Source organism: Papio anubis, chromosome 17, assembly GCF_008728515.1.
Source record: "Papio anubis isolate 15944 chromosome 17, Panubis1.0, whole genome shotgun sequence".
NCBI classification, from domain to species: Eukaryota; Metazoa; Chordata; class Mammalia; order Primates; family Cercopithecidae; genus Papio; species Papio anubis.
In genome coordinates this window covers 24,128,310-24,146,407 of record NC_044992.1, presented here as the reverse complement: position 1 = coordinate 24,146,407, position 18,098 = coordinate 24,128,310, and the positions used below count along the sequence as shown (strand labels likewise).

Sequence of the window (18,098 nt, the reverse complement as noted above, 5' to 3'; positions counted from 1 at the left end):
CCACAGCATCTGTTCCAGGAGAGAGGCGAGTGTGCATGGGTGGGGAAAGAGAAGTCCTTCTCTCAGGCAGGGATCATGCTCACTGGGGACAGCCACCCTGCCACCACCACGGCCAAATTAAGCCTTATTTGTGTGTAGAATGTTTTTTGTTTGTTTGTTTTGTTTTGTTTTGTTTTTTGAGATAGAGTCTCACTCTTCCCAAGCTGGAGTGCAAATGCAGTGGCACGATTTCGGCTCCCTCCAACCTCCGCCTCCCAGGTTCCCAAGTACCTGGGATTACAGGCACCTGCCACCGCTCCCGGCTTATTTTTTTGTATTTTAATAGAGATGGGGTTTCATCATGTTGACCAGGCTGATCTCAAACTCCTTACTTCAGGTGATCCACTGCCTCAGCCTCACAAAGTGCTGGGATTACAGGCGTGAGCCACCGTGTCTGACCTCCTCTTTATGCTTTTAAAAATTCTCTGGACTCTGCGGGGTGAGGTGGCTCATGCCTATAATTCCAGCACTTTGGCAGGCCAAAGCGGGCGGATCTCTGGACCCATCAACTATTGATGCTGGAAAAACTGGATATCCACATGCAAAAGAATGAAGTTGGACCCTAACCTAGCACCATATACAAAAATTACCTCAAAATGGATTCAGGACATAAACATAAGACCTGTAACTATAAAAATCCTGAAAGAAAACAGGGAGAGGCCGGGCGCGGTGGCTCAAGCCTGTAATCCCAGCACTTTGGGAGGCCGAGACGGGCGGATCACGAGGTCAGGAGATCGAGACCATCCTGGCGAACACGGTGAAACCCCGTCTCTACTAAAAAAATACAAAAAACTAGCCGGGCGAGGCGGCGGGCGCCTGTAGTCCCAGCTACTCGGGAGGCTGAGGCAGGAGAATGGCGGGAACCCGGGAGGCGGAGCTTGCAGTGAGCTGAGATCTGGCCACTGCACTCCAGCCCGGGTGACAGAGCCAGACTCCGTCTCAAAAAAAAAAAAAGAAAACAGGGAGAAAGGCCTACGACATTAGATGTGACAATGATTTTTTTGGATATTACAGCAAAAGCAAAAATAGACAAATGGGACTACATCAGACTTTATAAAAACTGCATAGCAAAGGAAACAACAGAATGAAAGGCAACCTGTGGATGGGAGAAAATATTGCAAATCAGATATCTAATAAGGGATCACTATCCAAATTAAAACTTAGACTCCTGCCACTCAACAACAACAAACAACTCAGAAATGGGCAAAAGGCTGGGTATGGTTGCTTATGCCTGTAATCCCAGGCTTCCCTTGGGAGGCCAAGGCAGGAGGATCACTTGAGGCCAGTAGTTAGAAACTAGCCTAGGCAATATAGTGAGACCTCATCTCTACAAAAAATAAAACAAGGCAGGCATGATAGCACCTATAGTCCTAGCTACTTGGTAGCCTCAGGCAGGAGGATCACTTGAGTTCAGGAGTTCAAGGTTGCAGTGCGCTATGATTGTGCTACTGTACCCTAGCCTGGCCAACACAGCACAAGAAAAAATAAAGTGGATCTTTTCATCAGTTATAACAAGTGCACAACTCTTGTTCAGGGGAAGCCGTGCAGTTGGGAGGGTAGAGAGTATGTGGGAACTCTCTGTACTTTGTGCTCAGTTTTGCTGTGAATCTAAAACTGCTCTGAAAAATTAAGTCTGTAAAAAGGAAGAAATGAATTACCAAGTCATGAAAAAACACAGAAGAATCTTCAATGTATATTACTAAGTGAAAATGCATGTTACTGCTATGGTTTGAATGTGTCCCCTAAAGTTCATGTGTTACAAACTTGATCCCTGATGTGGCGGTCTTGGAGATGGCACCTAGTGGGAAGTGTTTGGGTCATGGGGCCACCACCCTCATAAATGCGTTAGTGCCATTCCAGAAGGAGTGGGTTCATTATGGAGCAAGTAGTTTTCTTATAAATAAGTTTGCCTTCCCACCCTCTCTTTGCCCTGCCTCCCTGGGTTGATGAAGCAAGAAGGTCCTCACCAGATACCAGCTCCTCCATCTTGGGCTTCCCAACCTCCAGTCCCATGAGCCAATAAATTTCTGTGCATTATAAATTACCTAGTCTGTGGTAGTCTGTCTTAGCAGCACAAAACAGACTGAGACAAGCTAAACTGAAAAGGCTACATACTATATGACATTCTAAAAAAGGCATTTTAAAAAAACTATGGAGACATGTTAAAAAACAATGGAGACAGTAAAAATATCAATGGTTGCCAGGGGTTGAGGGGCGGGAAGGGTGAGTAGATAGGGCACAGAGGGTTTTTAGGGCAGCAAAGCTATTCTGCATGATATAATGGTGGATACGTGTCATTATATATTTGTCAAAACCCATAGACGGGTTCTGGGCTGGGAAAAATAATGAAAAAAAAAATCCCATAGAGCGTTCAACACCAAGAGTGAACCCTAGTGTAAACTATGTAGTTTGGGTGATGATGTGTCAATGCAGGGTCATCAGTTGTAACAGATGTACCACTTTAGTGGAAGATGTTGATGGCAGGGGAGACTAGGGAGATATGGGGGCCATAGATATATGGGGAACTCTGTGCTTTCTGCTTAGTTTTGCTGTGAACCTAAAACTGCTCTTTAAAAGTCTGTTTTACGAGGCTGGGTGCAGTGGCTCATGCCTGTAATTGTAGCACTTTGGGAGGCCAAGCCGGGTGGATCGCCCAAGTTCAGCAGTTCGAGACCAGCCTAGGCAACATGGTGAAACCCCATCTCTACTGAAATACAAAAAATTGGCTGGGTGTGGCAGCATGCACCTGTAATCCCAAGCTACTCGGGAGGCTGAGACAGAAGAATTGCTTGAACCCGGGAGGCAGAGGTTGCAGTGAGCCAAGATCACGCCATTGCACCTCGGCCTGGACAACAAAGAGAGACTTCATCTCAAAATAAAAAAGTATACTTTACAAAAAGGGCGCTGGTCTCAGTGACTGACACCTGTAAGGTCAGGAGTTCAAGAACAGCCTGGCCAACAGCCTGGCCAACATGGTGAAACCCTGTCTCTACTAAAACTACAAAAATTAGCCAGATGTGGTGGCATGCACCTATAGTCCCAGCTACTTGGGAGACTGAGGCAGGAGAATTGCTTCAACCCAGGAGGTGGAGGTTGCAATGAGCCGAGACTGTGCCACCACACACCAGCCTGGGCAACAAAGCAAGACTCCATTTCCAAAAGAAAACAAGAAAAATAATTATTGAATTCTTTCCTGTCTGACCTGTTGCTATGAATCATTATCAACCCTGGGCCACACTGTAATTGCCCTTTGGTGGGGTCACTGTGGGTTCACCCAGGTCCACTTCTCAGCTGGGTAGACCTGGGAGCTGGTTCTGAAACACAGAGCTCCAAGTGGGCAGGAATCAAGCCTTACTCACCTTCATACAGCGTGGTCATAAGAGCACCTAGTTATTTATTCCTTCAGCAAATCATGGAGCATCTACTGTATGCCAAATACTGTTCTCAATGCTAGGGCTATAGCAGTGAACTAAGCAGCACAGATCTCCGCCCTTATGGAGCTTCCATTCTTAAATAAGCAAATCATACAGTCTATCGGTTGGTAAGAAGTACTAGGGAGAAAAATACAGCAGGGAAGGAGGCTAGGAAGTTCTTCGTGGGGTGGGGTGGGGGTTGCAGCTTTTTTTTTTTTTTTTGACACGGAGTCTCGCTCTGTTGCCAGGCTGGAGTTTAGTGCCGCGATCTCAGTTCACTACAACCTCCACCTCCTGGGTTCGAGCGATTCTCTTGCCTCAGCCTCACGAGTAGTATAGCTGGGATTACAGGCACGCACCACCACGCCCGGCTAATTTTTGTAATTGTTTTTTAGTAGAGACAGGGTTTCACATGTTGGCCAGGTGGTCTCAATCTCTTGACCTCATGATCTGCCCACCTCGGCCTCCCAAAGTGCTAGGATTACAGGCGTGAGCCACCATGCCCGGCCGGGTTGCAGTTTTAAATAGGTGGTTGCTTGGTGCAGTGGCTCACGCCTGTAATCCCAGCACTTTGGGAGGCTGAGGCAGGTGGATCACCTGAGGTCAGGGGTTCAAGACCAGCCTGGCAAACATGGTGAAACCCCGTCTCTACTAAAAATACAAAAAATTAGCGTGGTTGTGGGTGCCTGTAATTCCAGCTACTCTGGAGGCTGAGGCAGGAGAATTGCTTGAACCTGGGAGGGGAAGGTTGCAGTGAGCCGAGGTCACTCCATTGCACTGCAGCCTGGGCAACAGAGTCAGACTCCATCTCATAAATAAGTGGGATAGCTTAAATGCAGTCACAAATTCTTTGCAGCTTTTCCCACCTAGAGGTGGAGTCTCTTCTCCCACTTTTTGGTACAGGCTGGCCATGGGGCTTGCTTTGACTAAAAGAATGTGGCAAAAGTGAAGTTATGTAAGTTCTGAAGCTTAAGGCCCCTAGAGAGGCTGCTTCTGCCTCCACTGTCTTAGGAAATTGCCCTGAGAATGCTGTGGAAGAAAGGCAGTCTAGCTACTGAAGGCTGAGAGGCCCGGAGGGTCATTCCAGCCAACAGCCAGCACCATCTGCCAAACATGTCAAGTGGCCATCTGCGACCTTCCAGCTCAGCTGACCCCTCAGCTGGAGGCAGCTGCAAGAATGAACCCAGGCACAACCAGCAGCGGAACTGCCAGTCTGCCACAGAATCAGGAAGGTAATAAACCTTTGTACGCCTTAGGATTTGAGGGTGGTTTGTTACATGGAAGCAATAGTTCGTTGATACAGGGGGCCATATACAGCTTATACACCTTTCCATTCTAGGTTTGTGGGCTAGTGGTTATTTGCATGGAGTAGGCAAAACTTAGTGACACAGGGTAACTTTGTCAGGGGCCATGTACAATGTCCCTTCAGCCTCCATTTAGTCTGTTTCCTCATCTACAGAATGGGAGAGTTACCCATTATTTACATCCCTGCGTTAATTATAAATTGAGCAAGGTTCATTATCCACCGCTAAAGTGAACAGCGGAATGAAATGCCAGCTTGATCCTTCTGCCTTTGGTACAGTAACAACTAACACTTTTCCCTTTGATCAAGTTTCACAGCCACCACAAAAGCTCTAAATTAAGGTGCCATTAATAGGAGGGGAAAGTCAATGCAACTTGAGACTTTTTGGAGAGTATGTGGCCACTTACTCATTTCTTTCTTTTTTTTTTTTTTTTTTTGAGACGGAGTCTCGCTCTGTCGCCCAGGCTGGGGTGCAGTGGCCGGATCTCAGCTCACTGCAAGCTCCGCCTCCCGGGTTCCCGCCATTCTCCTGCCTCAGCCTCCCGAGTAGCTGGGACTACAGGCGCCCACCACCTCGCCCGGCTAGATTTTTGTATTTTTTTTTAGTAGAGACGGGGTTTCACCGTGTTCGCCAGGATGGTCTCGATCTCCTGACCTCGTGATCCGCCCGTCTCGGCCTCCCAAAGTGCTGGGATTACAGGTTTGAGCCACCGCGCCCGGCCTCATTTATTTCTTATTTATTTTTTGAGACGGAGTGTCGCTTTGTTGCCAGGCTGGAGTGCAGTGGCACAATCTCCACTCACTGCAACCTCTGCCTCCCGGATTTAAGCAATTCTCCTGCCTCAGACTCCCAAATAGCTGAGACTACAGGTGCCCACCACCATACCCAGCTAATTTTTGTATTTTTAGTAGAGACGGAGTTTCACCATGTTGTCCAGGCTCGTCTCAATCTCCTGACCTCAGGTGATCTGCCCGCCTCAGCTTCCCAAAATACTGGGATTACAGGCATGAGCCACTGCACCTAGCTTTATTCATTTATTTAGAGAAAGGGTCTGGCTCTGTTGACCAGACTGGATTCCTTCTGGGATGGGGGATCTTCTGAGACAAAGTCTGGTGGAGAAGAAACTAGAGGCCCTGGTGTTTCAGGTACCTACTGCTATGTCTAATCAACTACCCCAACATTTTGATCTTAAAATAACAAGTTTACTGTTTTCCATGGCTCTGTGGGTTGACTAAGCAGTTCTGCTTCATCTGGTGGTGGCTGAAGATTTGGGATGGCCTCACTGTCCTGCTGGCCCTGGCTGGGGCCTCAGTTCTCCATGTGGCTGTTTGAGATTCCTCACAGCTGGGTTTTCCAAGAAGGTGCATTTTAAGAGGAAGGACACAGAAGCTGCCGATCCTCTTAAGGTTAGAGCTCAAAAGTCCCAGAATGGGCCAGGCGCGGTGGCTCTCACCTGTAATCCCAGCACTTTGGGAGGCCGAGGAGGGTGGATCACCTGAGGTCAGGAGTTCTAGACTAGACTGGCCAACATGGAGAAACCCTGTGTCTACTAAAAACACAAAAAATTAGCTGGGCATGGTGGTGGGTGCCTATAATCCCAGGTACTCAAGAGGCAGAGGTTGCATTAAGCCAAGATCATGCCATTGCACTCCAGCCTGGGCAAGAAGAGTGAAACTTCATCTAAAAAAAAAAAGTCCCAGAATGTCACTTCTGCCTCAAGTGATGCATTTTTGCATCTAGTCATCAAAGCAGTCAGAGTTAGCCCAGATTCAAAGAGGTGAAGAATAAACTTCACCTCTCAGTAGAAGAGTGGCCTGCACCCAGGGAGGGAATAAATCCATGGTCCCTGTCTTTGGAGGCTGTATCACACCTGTCATTCACTGGCTCTGTGACTCTGAGCGTAGACACAAACTGGACTCAGTCCTGGGGCTGGATTCAATCTTTACAAAGATGTAAAGAGACACAAAGTGGGTCTCCTTTGTCTCCGCCCCACGTCAAAAAATGGCCTCATCTTGAGGGCTCACTAGTGGGAGCGTTTGGACCAGATACTCTCCCACGTTTCTTCCAGCCCTGATGGCCTTCAGAGCCCACACTCATAGCCTCCCAACCGCAGAACCAAGGTCTGAGGGTCTGACCCAGACTCTGCCAGAGTTTGGCAAAGTCCACGTTTTGGTCAGGGGCTGCCTGCTGACCTGGGTAAGCTGGGAAAGCCAACCCTGAAACCATGGCCAAGTGGTGGCAGAGCTGGAAAAGGCGTTTCTCCCCGGAGGGGCCAGTTGGGCTAGAAAGCAAGGGCCGAGAGTCCACGAGCTCCCGTGGGCTTGGTGCTGTCAAGCAGGCTGTAGGAAGTAGGCTCATGTTTCAGCTCCTCTGCACCCTCAGTTTGGGCCTTTCAGAAATTCTAGCTCCTTTTTAAACCCAAAGGCCACACCAATATGGAGCCCAAGACAAAGCCCGAAATCAAAGTCAGAGCTTGGGGTTTGAAGTGACAGCCAGACCTGAACCAGAGGTGGCAGGAGAGTGAGGGGAACTTCCTGCAGCCGCAATCCCAGCCACCTCGTTAGTTCCAGGGAGGTCTGGCTTCAAGCTGGCTCCAGATGTCCTGGGCCCTAGAGCCCCCAACTGCTCCCAGTGGACTTGGTGCAGGGTTGACCCCCTCAGCCCACTTTAAGGCACAGTCCAGCCAGCCAAGCTGAGCCACAGCCAAGCTGAGCCACAGTGGAGCTGCCACCCTTCCTGGTCCTCTCTTCAGTTCTACATAGCTGTGAGCAGGGCTGCAGGCCCCACCTCCTGGCTCTGCTCCAGTCGTGCTCATGTCACAACCCCTTGTTGCTGGAGAGGGGATCCAGGCTCCAGGGCTCAGCATGTGTCCTGCCTGTTCTCTCTGCCTTCCCAGCCTGCAGTGACCCTACCCCATCTGAGCTTGAATCCCAGGTGAATCCCTGGGCTGCCTGGGCTTGAATCCCAGGTGACATGTGGCCAGTGAGATCACCTGTTGTGGCTGTTTCTTCATCTGAAATACTACCCACCTCATAGAGAGTTGTGAGGGTCAGATAACCCAGGACATGCAAAGCACTTGGAACACTGTCTGGTCTAGCGTAAGCCCTAAACAAGGGCAAGCAATCATTATTAACCACCTCATTGATGCCTCTTGTGGGCCAAGCTGGGTTAGGCTCAGGGATTTGGGAGGGGAGGGTGGTAGAGGGGGGAATGAGGCCAAATCTGCTTCCCCAGGGCTCGAAAGAGTGGACAACCAGCTGGACTAACCAAAAAAGAGGACCCGGCCCCATCCTCTCAGAGCACCCCGGCTGCTGACCTGATGGGTCTCTGGATCCAGTGGTTGGTGGTGCTGTCACCTGCTGCTCCCAAGGGCCCTGGGCCTAAAGCCTGGTTCTAAGAATGAGGGGCTTTCCACCCTGGGGAGTAGTTTGATCATTTCCTGGAGAAATGGCTTGGCTGACGTAGACCCTCCCAGAAAGGCTGTGAGAAGCCCGACTCCCTCACCCAAGCAACTACCCTACCACCCTAACCCCAGTGTGACTGTATTTGGAGATGAGGCTTTTGAGGAGGTAAATAAGGTTAAATGAGGTCATATGGGTGAAGCCCTAATCCAGCAGGTCTGGTGTCCTTCTAAGACAACAGAGACAGCAGAGAAAGAGCTCTTTGCATACAGAGACAAGGCCATGTGAGCACACAGCAAGAAGGCGGCTGTCTGCAGGCCAAGGAGAGAGGCCTCACCAGAACCCAGCCCTACTGGCAGCTCGAGATTGGACTTCCAGCCCCCAGAACTGTGAGAAAATAGGTGTCTGTGTAAGCCTCCCAGCCTGTTGTGTTCTGTCAAGTCAGTCACAGCTAAGACACACCCCAGTCCAGGCCGCCCTCACCTCTCACCACCCAAATCTGAAACTGACCTGACCAGGCCACCCCCAGCTTAAAATGCTTTGGCATAGTCCCCACAGTCCCACTCACCATTGAGCTAGCTGGTTCGTAGTTCTTCGCCACGGCAAGGCCTCTGCACCTGCTGTTTCTGCTCCTGCTTCCGCCCTGCCCTCCTATCTCGCTTACCTGGCCAGTCTCTCCTCCTCCAAGTCTCAGTTGAAGCCTCCTCATGTGAGTCTAAGTGTCCTTTTTATACCCCATGATTCTCACCATTGGCTACACCTTGGAATCACCTGGGAGCTTTAAAAAACATCCCAGTGTCCAAGCCCCACTCCCCACCAATGGAATCAGAATTGCTGGGGTGGGGTGGTTTTAAGAACCTCTCTTGTACATTCTAGAGGCTCCCTGTGCCATGAGCCCAGCACCTCCCCTGCACCTGGCATCTGATAGGTGCTGATGAAGCATCTGCTTAGTGAGTGAATGTGATAGATCCACCCTTGGCCCCCTAGACTCTATACCACCTGGCTAGGCTGCAGCCCTCCACAATTCCCCTCTCTGTCCACCTCCTAGTCATAGTACCCTGAAAGGGTGGTGCTTTTTCCAAATCTCCTCCCCATGGCAGTTCCCTTAGATCCTACAGTCCTTTGGAGCTCTGCTGAAAGGCCCCTTCCTTGGGAGAAGCCATACCTGATGCCTGAGTGGGCTCAATCCACTTGCCCCCAGCTCCCGAAGCCCCCCCCCATATCTTCCTCTTGGTAGTGCTCATCACTCTGGAAATCAATTATGTCTCTCCCCTCCCCCAGGAGTGTGGGGACTTCACAGGGCAGAGGCCTTGCCTGTACGAATTCCCAGTGCCCGGCACACACAGTGGTGCTCGGTAGATGATGCTGGCGGGTTGAGTGATTTCTGTGCTCAGATGTTTTCCACGCATTCATCTGCTTTAGCCTGGGCCCAGCAGATGACCCTAAAGGGCCCTCTAATTGAGGGCCTGGTGAGTCGATGGAATCCAACGATGAGACACCTTTAGTAGGTACTGTGGCCTCAAAGGGGCACAGGGATGACATCATTTTTTAATAGGACTGTAAGGAAATGTTCTCCAAAATGGGTGAATGGGGAACACACCTGTGCAGAGGGTACAGCCTGCACACACAGCAGTGCTGGCTCCCACCTCTCTCCAGGATGGTAAACTGAGGCAATTCCAAAGACCTCCTTCAATAGGTGTTACGAGCTGAATTGTGTCCCCCCCAAAAGATATGTTGAAGTCCTAAGCCCCAATACCTATGCAAGCTCATTTTGGAAACAGGGTCTTTGCAATGTAAAGACCCTATTTGTAATCAAGTAAAGATGAGGCTCGTTGGATTACTTATCTGAAACTCAAGTTTTACTACGCATCCTGTATTCTTACTTGCCAAATCTGGCAGCCCCAGTTGGGAAGGAAAGAAGGAATATGAGGAGGAAGGAGGGAACTGGCCAGGCGCGGTGGCTCACGCCCGTCATCCCAGCACTTTGGGAGGCCGAGGCGGGCGGATCACTTGAGCTCAAGAGTTCAAGACCAGCATGGCCAACATGGTGAAACCCTGTCTCTACTAAAAATACAAAAAATAGCCAGGCGTGGTGTTGTGTGCCTGTAATCCCAGCGACTTAGGAGGCTGAGACAGGAGAATTGCTTGAACCCGGGAGGTGGAGGTTGCAGTGAGCCGAGATTGTGCAACTACACTCTAGCCTGGGCAATAGAGCAAGACTCCATCTTAAAACAAAAAAACAAAAACAAAAAAAAGGAAGGAGGCAATAAAGATCCAGGATGACACAGCACTCCCAGGATCCTGAGCCAGGAGGCTGTGTAAGTCCAGTGAGTGGGGAGCTGTCTGCCCTCCCTGGAGGACTCATGGCACCAGGGCCTGCACTGGGAGGTAGAGGGCCTGGGCCACCTGGGAAGCCACTTCCATGCCTGGAATCCCATAACAGAGGAAGGGGCAGAGGGCAGAAATCCAGGGGTCTGGGTGACTCAACTGGGGACCACCTTGGTACTTGATGGTGTGGCAGAGACCAGAACTGGCAGGTCTGAAGCCAGTCCTGAGTGGAGGCATTGGGCAGTCACCCTGGGGAGCCACAGTGGCGGACATGGAGGAAGCATGGCACTGGGACCCCACTGAACCCCTAGGAAGACCTCAGTGGGAAAGAACATGGCCAGAGGACGAAGTTTCCAAACATCATAGCCCTGTGGCTGGAATGGTGGTGGTACAGAGGCTTCTGAGATCCACGTCTTCTCCCCTAGGGACTGGAGAGTGACACCGCCCCCACTCCACGCTGCCCCTGGGGACAGCACCCGCCACCCTGGGAACCACAAACGTGGTGAGGGTAGGGGATTGCTCTTTTTAAGGGAGACCGTCCGTCCCTGTGAGCCCTGGAACCAGGCCTCTTCTGCCCACCCTCCCGCAACCAAAGAAACTCGGTTCAGTCAGGCGAGAAGAGCAAACTGTTTATTTACACCTTGGTCTGTACAGTACAGCTCCCTGGGAGGAGCCTGCCACCAACAGCCTGTTCCTTTTGAGGCAGAAGCAGGTTGGAGGCAAAGAGCTCGGACCCTGGACAGCCTCAGGGCCTCACCCCCGCTATCCCCTCCCTGGGGCCCACAGGGCAGGTCCCACCCTAGCCCTAAAGCTAAGCCTGTTTCCAGACAGGGCCTCCTGGGGCAAAAAAATCAAGTTGAATCCCAGAGTCAGAAGCCATCGAACAAACCCTTGGGCATGAGGCCACGTGTGTAGTTCATTCCACGTAGGCCTCAGAAGACCCAGCCAAGAAAGTGGGAGGAGATGGAAGGGGGCCCACAGCTGTGAGTGAGTCCTCGGCAATGCACCGTCCGCTCCGTGACATCAGTCGGTATTTAATGGCACTCTGGTCTGAGCACCTCAGCAGACAAGGAAGGACTGGGCGGGTATTCACAGCAGGCAAGGGCAGCAGCTAACGCCTCTTCCTTCGGCCCGAGTGGCGCCCGCAGCTGTTCTAGACACAGATGTGGTGGCCTCAAGGCAGGCCTGGAACCACGGACAGGTCTTCCTCTGGGGGCAGAGATGGTACACGGAGTGGCTGCAGTCCCATGACATCTCTGCTGGGGCCACTCAGTGCCCCAGGTTAAAGAGTGATGCTCTGCCGGACATCGCCAACAATGCAGGAAAAGCTCTGTGGGAGAAGCTGCTTTACACAAAGTTGCCCTTTTCTGGAATGCAAGGCTCCTAAACTAGCTGCAGGCTGGAGGAGGGACTAAGTGGGTCCTAGTCCCCCATGTTTAAGACAATAATGAAAGATTCTGTACAAAGTTACCAAGTCTACAGGCTGAGTGAGCCAAGGGTAGGTGGGGCCTGATCCTTGTGGATGAATGTGCCCGGGAGAGTTGGCCTCACCTGGGGGAGGCACGTGGAAAACGTACACATTTACAGGGCTCGGGAAAGGTCAGGGAGACGAGACTATGTAGAAAAGGAGGCAGTGGGTAATGTGGAAAATCCTGTACAGTGGCGATGGGGAAGAAAAGGCACAAGGACAAAGACCGCAAACCATGCAGAGGAAAACAGCCTGTGCAGCACAGCAAAGCGGATGGGCCCCAGCAGGAGGCAGGGTTACCCTGGGGACAACAGCACTTGGATCCTGCAGGAGACACGGCCTGGATGCCATCCCCAGCTGGTGGCTCCGGGGCAGACATCTCTACCTTACAGATGGGGAGAGGAGCAACCTACGAGGTCAGGGCAGGAAGGCCATATGGGAAACCTTGCCTGGTGAGCATGGTGGCATTATACTTCCCCAGGGTCTACACTTTTAGAAACAAATCTTTCTAGAAAGCAGCCTATTTTCTCTGGTGGGCAGCAGAGAATATGGCAGAAGGGCCTCGGAGTTGTCCTGCCATGCAGGTAGGGCAGGCTCCTGGTTCCAGCCTCTCCTGCTTCCTGCTGGCTGCTCCATTCACGTGTGCACTCAGGGCAGGAAGTGAGGACCTGAAGGGTGCCTAGGATCAGCGCTCAAAGTCATCCACTGAATGAACGGCCCTTCTAACTTGAGGTCCCTTGGCGCAGCAGGCCTCCGTCTTACCAGCCAGCAGTGTCACCCTAGAGGGGATTCCCTGGGTCCCAACAGGAGGGCCAGAGTCTAGGAGAAAGGACTGTGGAGGATACCAGCCTGAGTCCTAGGTGGCCCCTTCCCTCAATCTAGAATCCACAATAGCCCTTGAAAAAGAGTCACTGTGGATCTGCTGGGCAACCCAAGTCATTTTCTTGGCATGGTGACCACGCAAAACTTTCCTGGTACGATCACATCTAAAGTTAGTGTTTGTTTTTTGAAAAAATAAAGACAAGAGTTTCACCATGTTGCCCAGGCTAGTCTGGAACTCCTGAGCTCAGGCAATCCACTCGCCTTGGCCTCCCAAAGTGCTGGGATTACAGGTGCGAGCCACCGTGCCTGGCCTAGAGTTCGTTTTTAAGTTTAAATTTGCTAATGCAGTAAACCCCACCACACACACAGGACATAGAAAGAAGGCTTCACTTCTCCCAGTTTCACCTGGCCCTGCTGGCCCCTGGAGGCTTCTGCTGGCTAAGTCCCTCATTGGAACCAAGAACCCGCACTTGCATCCCCCACCCCTACTCTCCTGAACACCAGCACCAGCGGACTAGCACCGGGAGTGTCCAGTGTGTGAGTGGGATGCTGGTTTGGCTAACAGGGAAAGAGCTGGAACTCCCTTATCAACCCAGTCAGGAAACAGACCAGAGGCAAAACCCACAAAAAAATTATCTCCTCCTGCTCAGCTACGCAAATAGGTGGCAGCTGTTTCTGAGGCTGCTTTCAGGGGAACAGCCTCACCTGTCAGTTCCCTGCCGACTCTGTTCTACCTGCTCTTTGGAATGAGCCTGTAGCCAGTATATCCCAACACATGCCACCCACTGACTCCAGGGGCACCATGCCGAGGTCCTGCCCGCCTACTCTGGTCTGCCAACCTCCAGGTTGGTGAGAACAGTTGGATCCACCAGCTCCTGAAGGCATCTGGTCTCCCATCCTGCAGGCCAGGACCATTCAACAACATAACAGGAAAAGGTACCCTCCCAGCAAGAGTGCTCGCTGTCATTCAGCCATGGGCTTGGCAAGCCCAACAGCCACTTTGACCAGTTTCTTCTACCTCTGGCCAATGACCTTCCAGGACAGGGAAGTCTCAACCTCGGGCTGCATATCATCATCTGGGGAGGTCTTTACATATCTGGATGCCTGGACCACACCCCCACCAATTCAATCCGAACCTCTGGCGGTTCAGCCCAGACAGCAGAAGCTTACAAATCTCCCAAGGTAATTCCAATACACAGCCAAAGCTGAGCCCACTGTTCTAGGCCCTCATGCAGGTTCCTGAGCTTTGTGTTTTTTCATTTTTAACTTTTGGTAGAGACAAGGTATCACTGTGTTGCCCAGGCTGGTTTAGGACTCCTGAGCTCAAGCGATCCGCCTGCCACTGCCTCCCAAGTGCTAGGGTTACAGGCGTGAGCCACTGTTCTGGCCTGTTCATGTTTTAAATAGGTCAGAAATAGTCACGAAAAGGAATTTCTCTGTGACGGTTCGCAAAGAAATATACCAGTTTAAAATAAAATGACCTAGGATTAACTCTGGCCAATTCAAAGTTAAAAGAAAAAAAAACATTTTTACTAGAACTTTCTTAAAGCCTCTCACCGCACAGGGACTTGCTGAACCAGGAGGCACTTCATTTTCTAGTAGATAATGTATACAAAGCTCACTCCTGGTTCAGTTCATTTTGCGTGACTTCCAACTGAACACCAGGGCAGCTCAGGGCCATGTAAAATCTGAGTCTACTACAGAAACCCTCGCCCCACCCAAAAAACACCTCTAGATTTCAGATAAGTTACCGCTAATCCCTACTTGGTAGGGTTGCCAGGTTTAGCAAAACAATAAAAACAAACAAAAAAAACCCAAGTAGGACATGCAATTAAATTGGAATTACCTGAGCAGCTCTTTACAAAATTCCATGCCTGGGTCACACCCACAACAATTAAACCGGAATGTCTGAGGACTCAGTCTCATCATCAGAATTTTTCAAATCTCCGCATTTCAAATATGTCCTGGCCAGGCATGGTGGCTCGTGCCTGTAATCCCAGTGCTTTGGGAGGCTGAGGCGGGAGGGTCACTTGAGGCCAGCAGCTCAGGTGAGGCAACACAGTGAGACCCTGTCTCTACAAAAAATAAGAAAAATTAGCTGGGCGTGGTGGTGCAGGCCTGTAGTCCCAGCTACTGAGGCAGTTAAGGCAGGAGGATCACTTGAGCCTGGGAGTTCAAGGTTATGGTGAGCTATGACCATACCACTACACTCCAGCCTGGGCAACAGAGCAAGATCCTATCTCTAAAAATAACATCTGTCCCAAATACAGATGTTCATTCTAAAATTATTGTCTATCTGAAGTACAGATGTTCATTCTAAAATTATTTGTCTATCTGAAGTACAGATGTTCATTCTAAAATTATTTGTCTATCTGAAATTCAAACTTAACTGGGCATCCTGTCTACTACCTTGCAGCCCCACTACTGAGGTGTAAGGGCAGAAACAAAGATCAAGCTCCATCCCTACCACCAAGGGCTCTGGGACCTGCCAGGGGCTGTGGAGCTGGGACCCTTGGGGCATCTGCCCCCTCAAGCTACCTTTTGAGCCCAGAAGAATATTTTTACAAACATATGTGATCTTTAAAAGCCAAGCAGACAGGCCAGGTTTTACAAGAAATGTATTCTGGCTGAAGAGAGTAAGGTTGGACTTGAGGTGTGTGTGAGCTGGAATTCAGCCCCCCATTTAAAAGCCAGTCCTGTTCCAGAGGCCCCTCTGGGGCTGTCCCAGGGGCCTTTTGGACTCCAGCCGCCTCCTGGAGCCTGTTCCCACGGCGCCCCCTAGAGGGAGGAGCCTGAAGCACACCCCAGGCTGCCAGCTGCTTCCGCCCGCCTTTCCCATGGCAGATTCCTTCCCACGTTGTGACTCAGGCTGTGGAACCCAGGCCTCTGCAGCCTTCTCTGAAATTCCAGTGCAGCCAAAGAGTAGATAACATTTTACATAGAAAATATTCAACCCTGGGGCAAGGCCCCCACGCACCAGTACTCCTTCGACCTAACACCCAGGCCAAAGCTATGTCAGGATCTGTCTTGTTCCTTTCAGCCATGGCCATTGCTTCCTATTGGCAAATTCTCAAGAGACCCTCTCCTCATGCCTTCTTCCACTGCCTCTTTGCAGACCCTTGGGGGAGCCCAAGGAGACCTGCGTCCTAAGGGGCTGAGAAACTCCAGAAGACCGACTGCCTAGCCTAGTCTTCCCGGTGTGGGTGGCTCCAAAGTCTTGGATCAGACCAATGCAACCCCATTATTTGCAGCATGAAACTAATCCCCAACATAGGATTCAAAAGAAGCCACAAGATCCAACAAATGCAAAGGCTGATTAGAACGGAATTGAAGGTTGGTCCTGGCCACAGCCCTGTCTTTGCCATGCAGGGGTCACACCCAAGTCCCCAGATCCCCTCTCCTCACCATCACTGCCCTTTCTTTCTGTGTCTCCCCTTCCACTGTCCTTCCCAACATGCCCAAACCTTCCTTCTCATACTATAAGATGTGCTGAAGAAAACAAGAAACTGCAGGGGGAAAAATAAGACCACACACGTTTATATATATTTGGATTAAGAAAATGAATCACAAGCCATATAAAATTGAGATAAATTGGAAAACTCTAAGGTAAGTACCATGTCTGTTCCCAGCTGCCTAGAACAAAAGATCCATTAAAAATCCATGGCGTGAACTTCCACCATGGATCGGAAGGATGGAAGACTAAGGTTTTCCTGCAACTTTCCCAACCACCTCCCACCAGTGCAGCGAGTGCTCCCATGACTGAGAACCAAATACAGGTGTGTTTCTAAATGCTGGAACGAAGCGGTCTTGCTGCCACATGAGTGGAGCCCGGAGCTCAGATTCTGAAATCCAAACCCAGGCCTGCCATCACCAGGCTGTGTGGAGAATGAAGACAGGAAGCCAGGCAGATGGTCTCTCCATGCATCCATCTTAACATGCAGCCATGGGAAGGAAACTGGGATGGGAGTTGTGTTCCTCCCCAAAACTCATTTCTTTGGTTGCCTGATGTCAACTCCTGCCTTAGACATCCCATCCCAAACTCTCTTTCTCCTTCGTTTTTATCCCTTCATGTTACACCCAGTGAATGCTGCTTCATTGTCTTAAAACCGAAACAGAAACGGGGAGGTAGGTAGCACGAATGGGGAGTGCATGAACTCTACAGGATGAGGGTGCCCTGCACTAGCTCCTCTGAAACCTGAGTCCTCTGTTCACTCTGCACACACATCACAGAGGGCTGCCGGCCGGCGGCCAAGGCGTTTGGTGAGGGCCCCATCTTGTGGACCCTCCAGATGCCCCTTCATCCTCTCTGAGCTTGAACACCAGGGCTTGAAAGGTGGCCAAAGAGCTGGCGAGGACACAAATATGGGGCATTCGAACTCCTAGGAAAGATCACAATTTTGCTCCCACGCCCAGGGGACTAGGAGTGGGGTGAAAGCCCATCGTACTAGAGCGAATGTGGATCCTTATCCCCAGAGGTAGAATCATTTTACCCAGTACCAGAAACACGAGCTTCCAGTTCTTGTTTTTACAGTAACTCCTGATAGCAGACCTTGCCCCCTCCCACTTCCAGTACCCTCCGCCCCTTGCAAAGGGGCCACAAAGTGCATGCACGGCTAACCGTGTGGATGCTGCCAACAGCCATGGCCACTCACCCCTCGCTCGTGTGCACAGCCTCCCCACATATATACACAGGTACACGTAACGCATGGTGGCCAGAGAGACATTTACAGTGTGAGTGTGAGGCCCGGCTTAGGCCTGCATCCTTGGGCAGGGTCTGCCCCTTGGTTCCAGGGTCCTAAGGCTGCTCTGCAGCCAGCCCCGTGCCTTAGTGTTTTATCTCGAGGATGGAAGGGTTGTGGTCCAGGATGGCGAGGATAATCTTGTCCATGTACTGCCTCAGCCGGAAGTTGATCTCCTCCTGCTCCTTGAGGGCTTCCATTAGCTGAAGGAAATGGGAAAGATAGGTCAGTGGCTGGGCTTGGGATGGGGTGCAGGCAGAGTCCAGATTCCCAGGCTTGTCGCAGGCCAGTGCCTAACGACAGAGGGCATCAGGAGACCCTGGGCAAGGCGGGCCCCAGGACAGCCTCAGCATTTGGATGCCAGGATGAGAGTCGAAGTGGCTCAGCCCCTAGTATTACCTATGCAGGTGCCCAGGCCCCACCCCCAGAGATTCCAATGTGATCAGTTTGTAGAGGGGGCCCAGGTGTGGGTAATCTTTCGTAAAAGTAGAGAACATGGGCCAAAGTCATTTAAAATAAAGACTGACAAAGTCCCAGGGCCCCTAAGACTCCAAAGGGGAGCTGTCTCCTGCCTGGACACCCCT

The 18,098-nt window shown here is 51.0% G+C and overlaps 1 protein-coding gene across 3 annotated transcripts in view; it reads right to left on the bottom strand.

Annotated features, from left to right (window-relative positions):
* Nucleotides 1-11,099: 11,099 nt before the first annotated feature.
* RAB11FIP4 (RAB11 family interacting protein 4) overlaps nucleotides 11,100-18,098 on the bottom strand; it is a 146,928-nt gene continuing 139,929 nt past the window's right edge. For 2 of the 3 annotated variants that reach the window (XM_003912566.5, XM_021928907.2), the window contains exon 13: nucleotides 16,300-17,717. In XM_003912566.5, the coding sequence (XP_003912615.1) occupies nucleotides 17,601-17,717 (117 nt within the window). In that variant the 3' untranslated portion in view covers nucleotides 16,300-17,600. Of the gene's footprint in view, nucleotides 17,718-18,098 lie in introns of all 3 variants that reach the window. The other variant, XM_003912567.4, reaches the window with a different exon arrangement.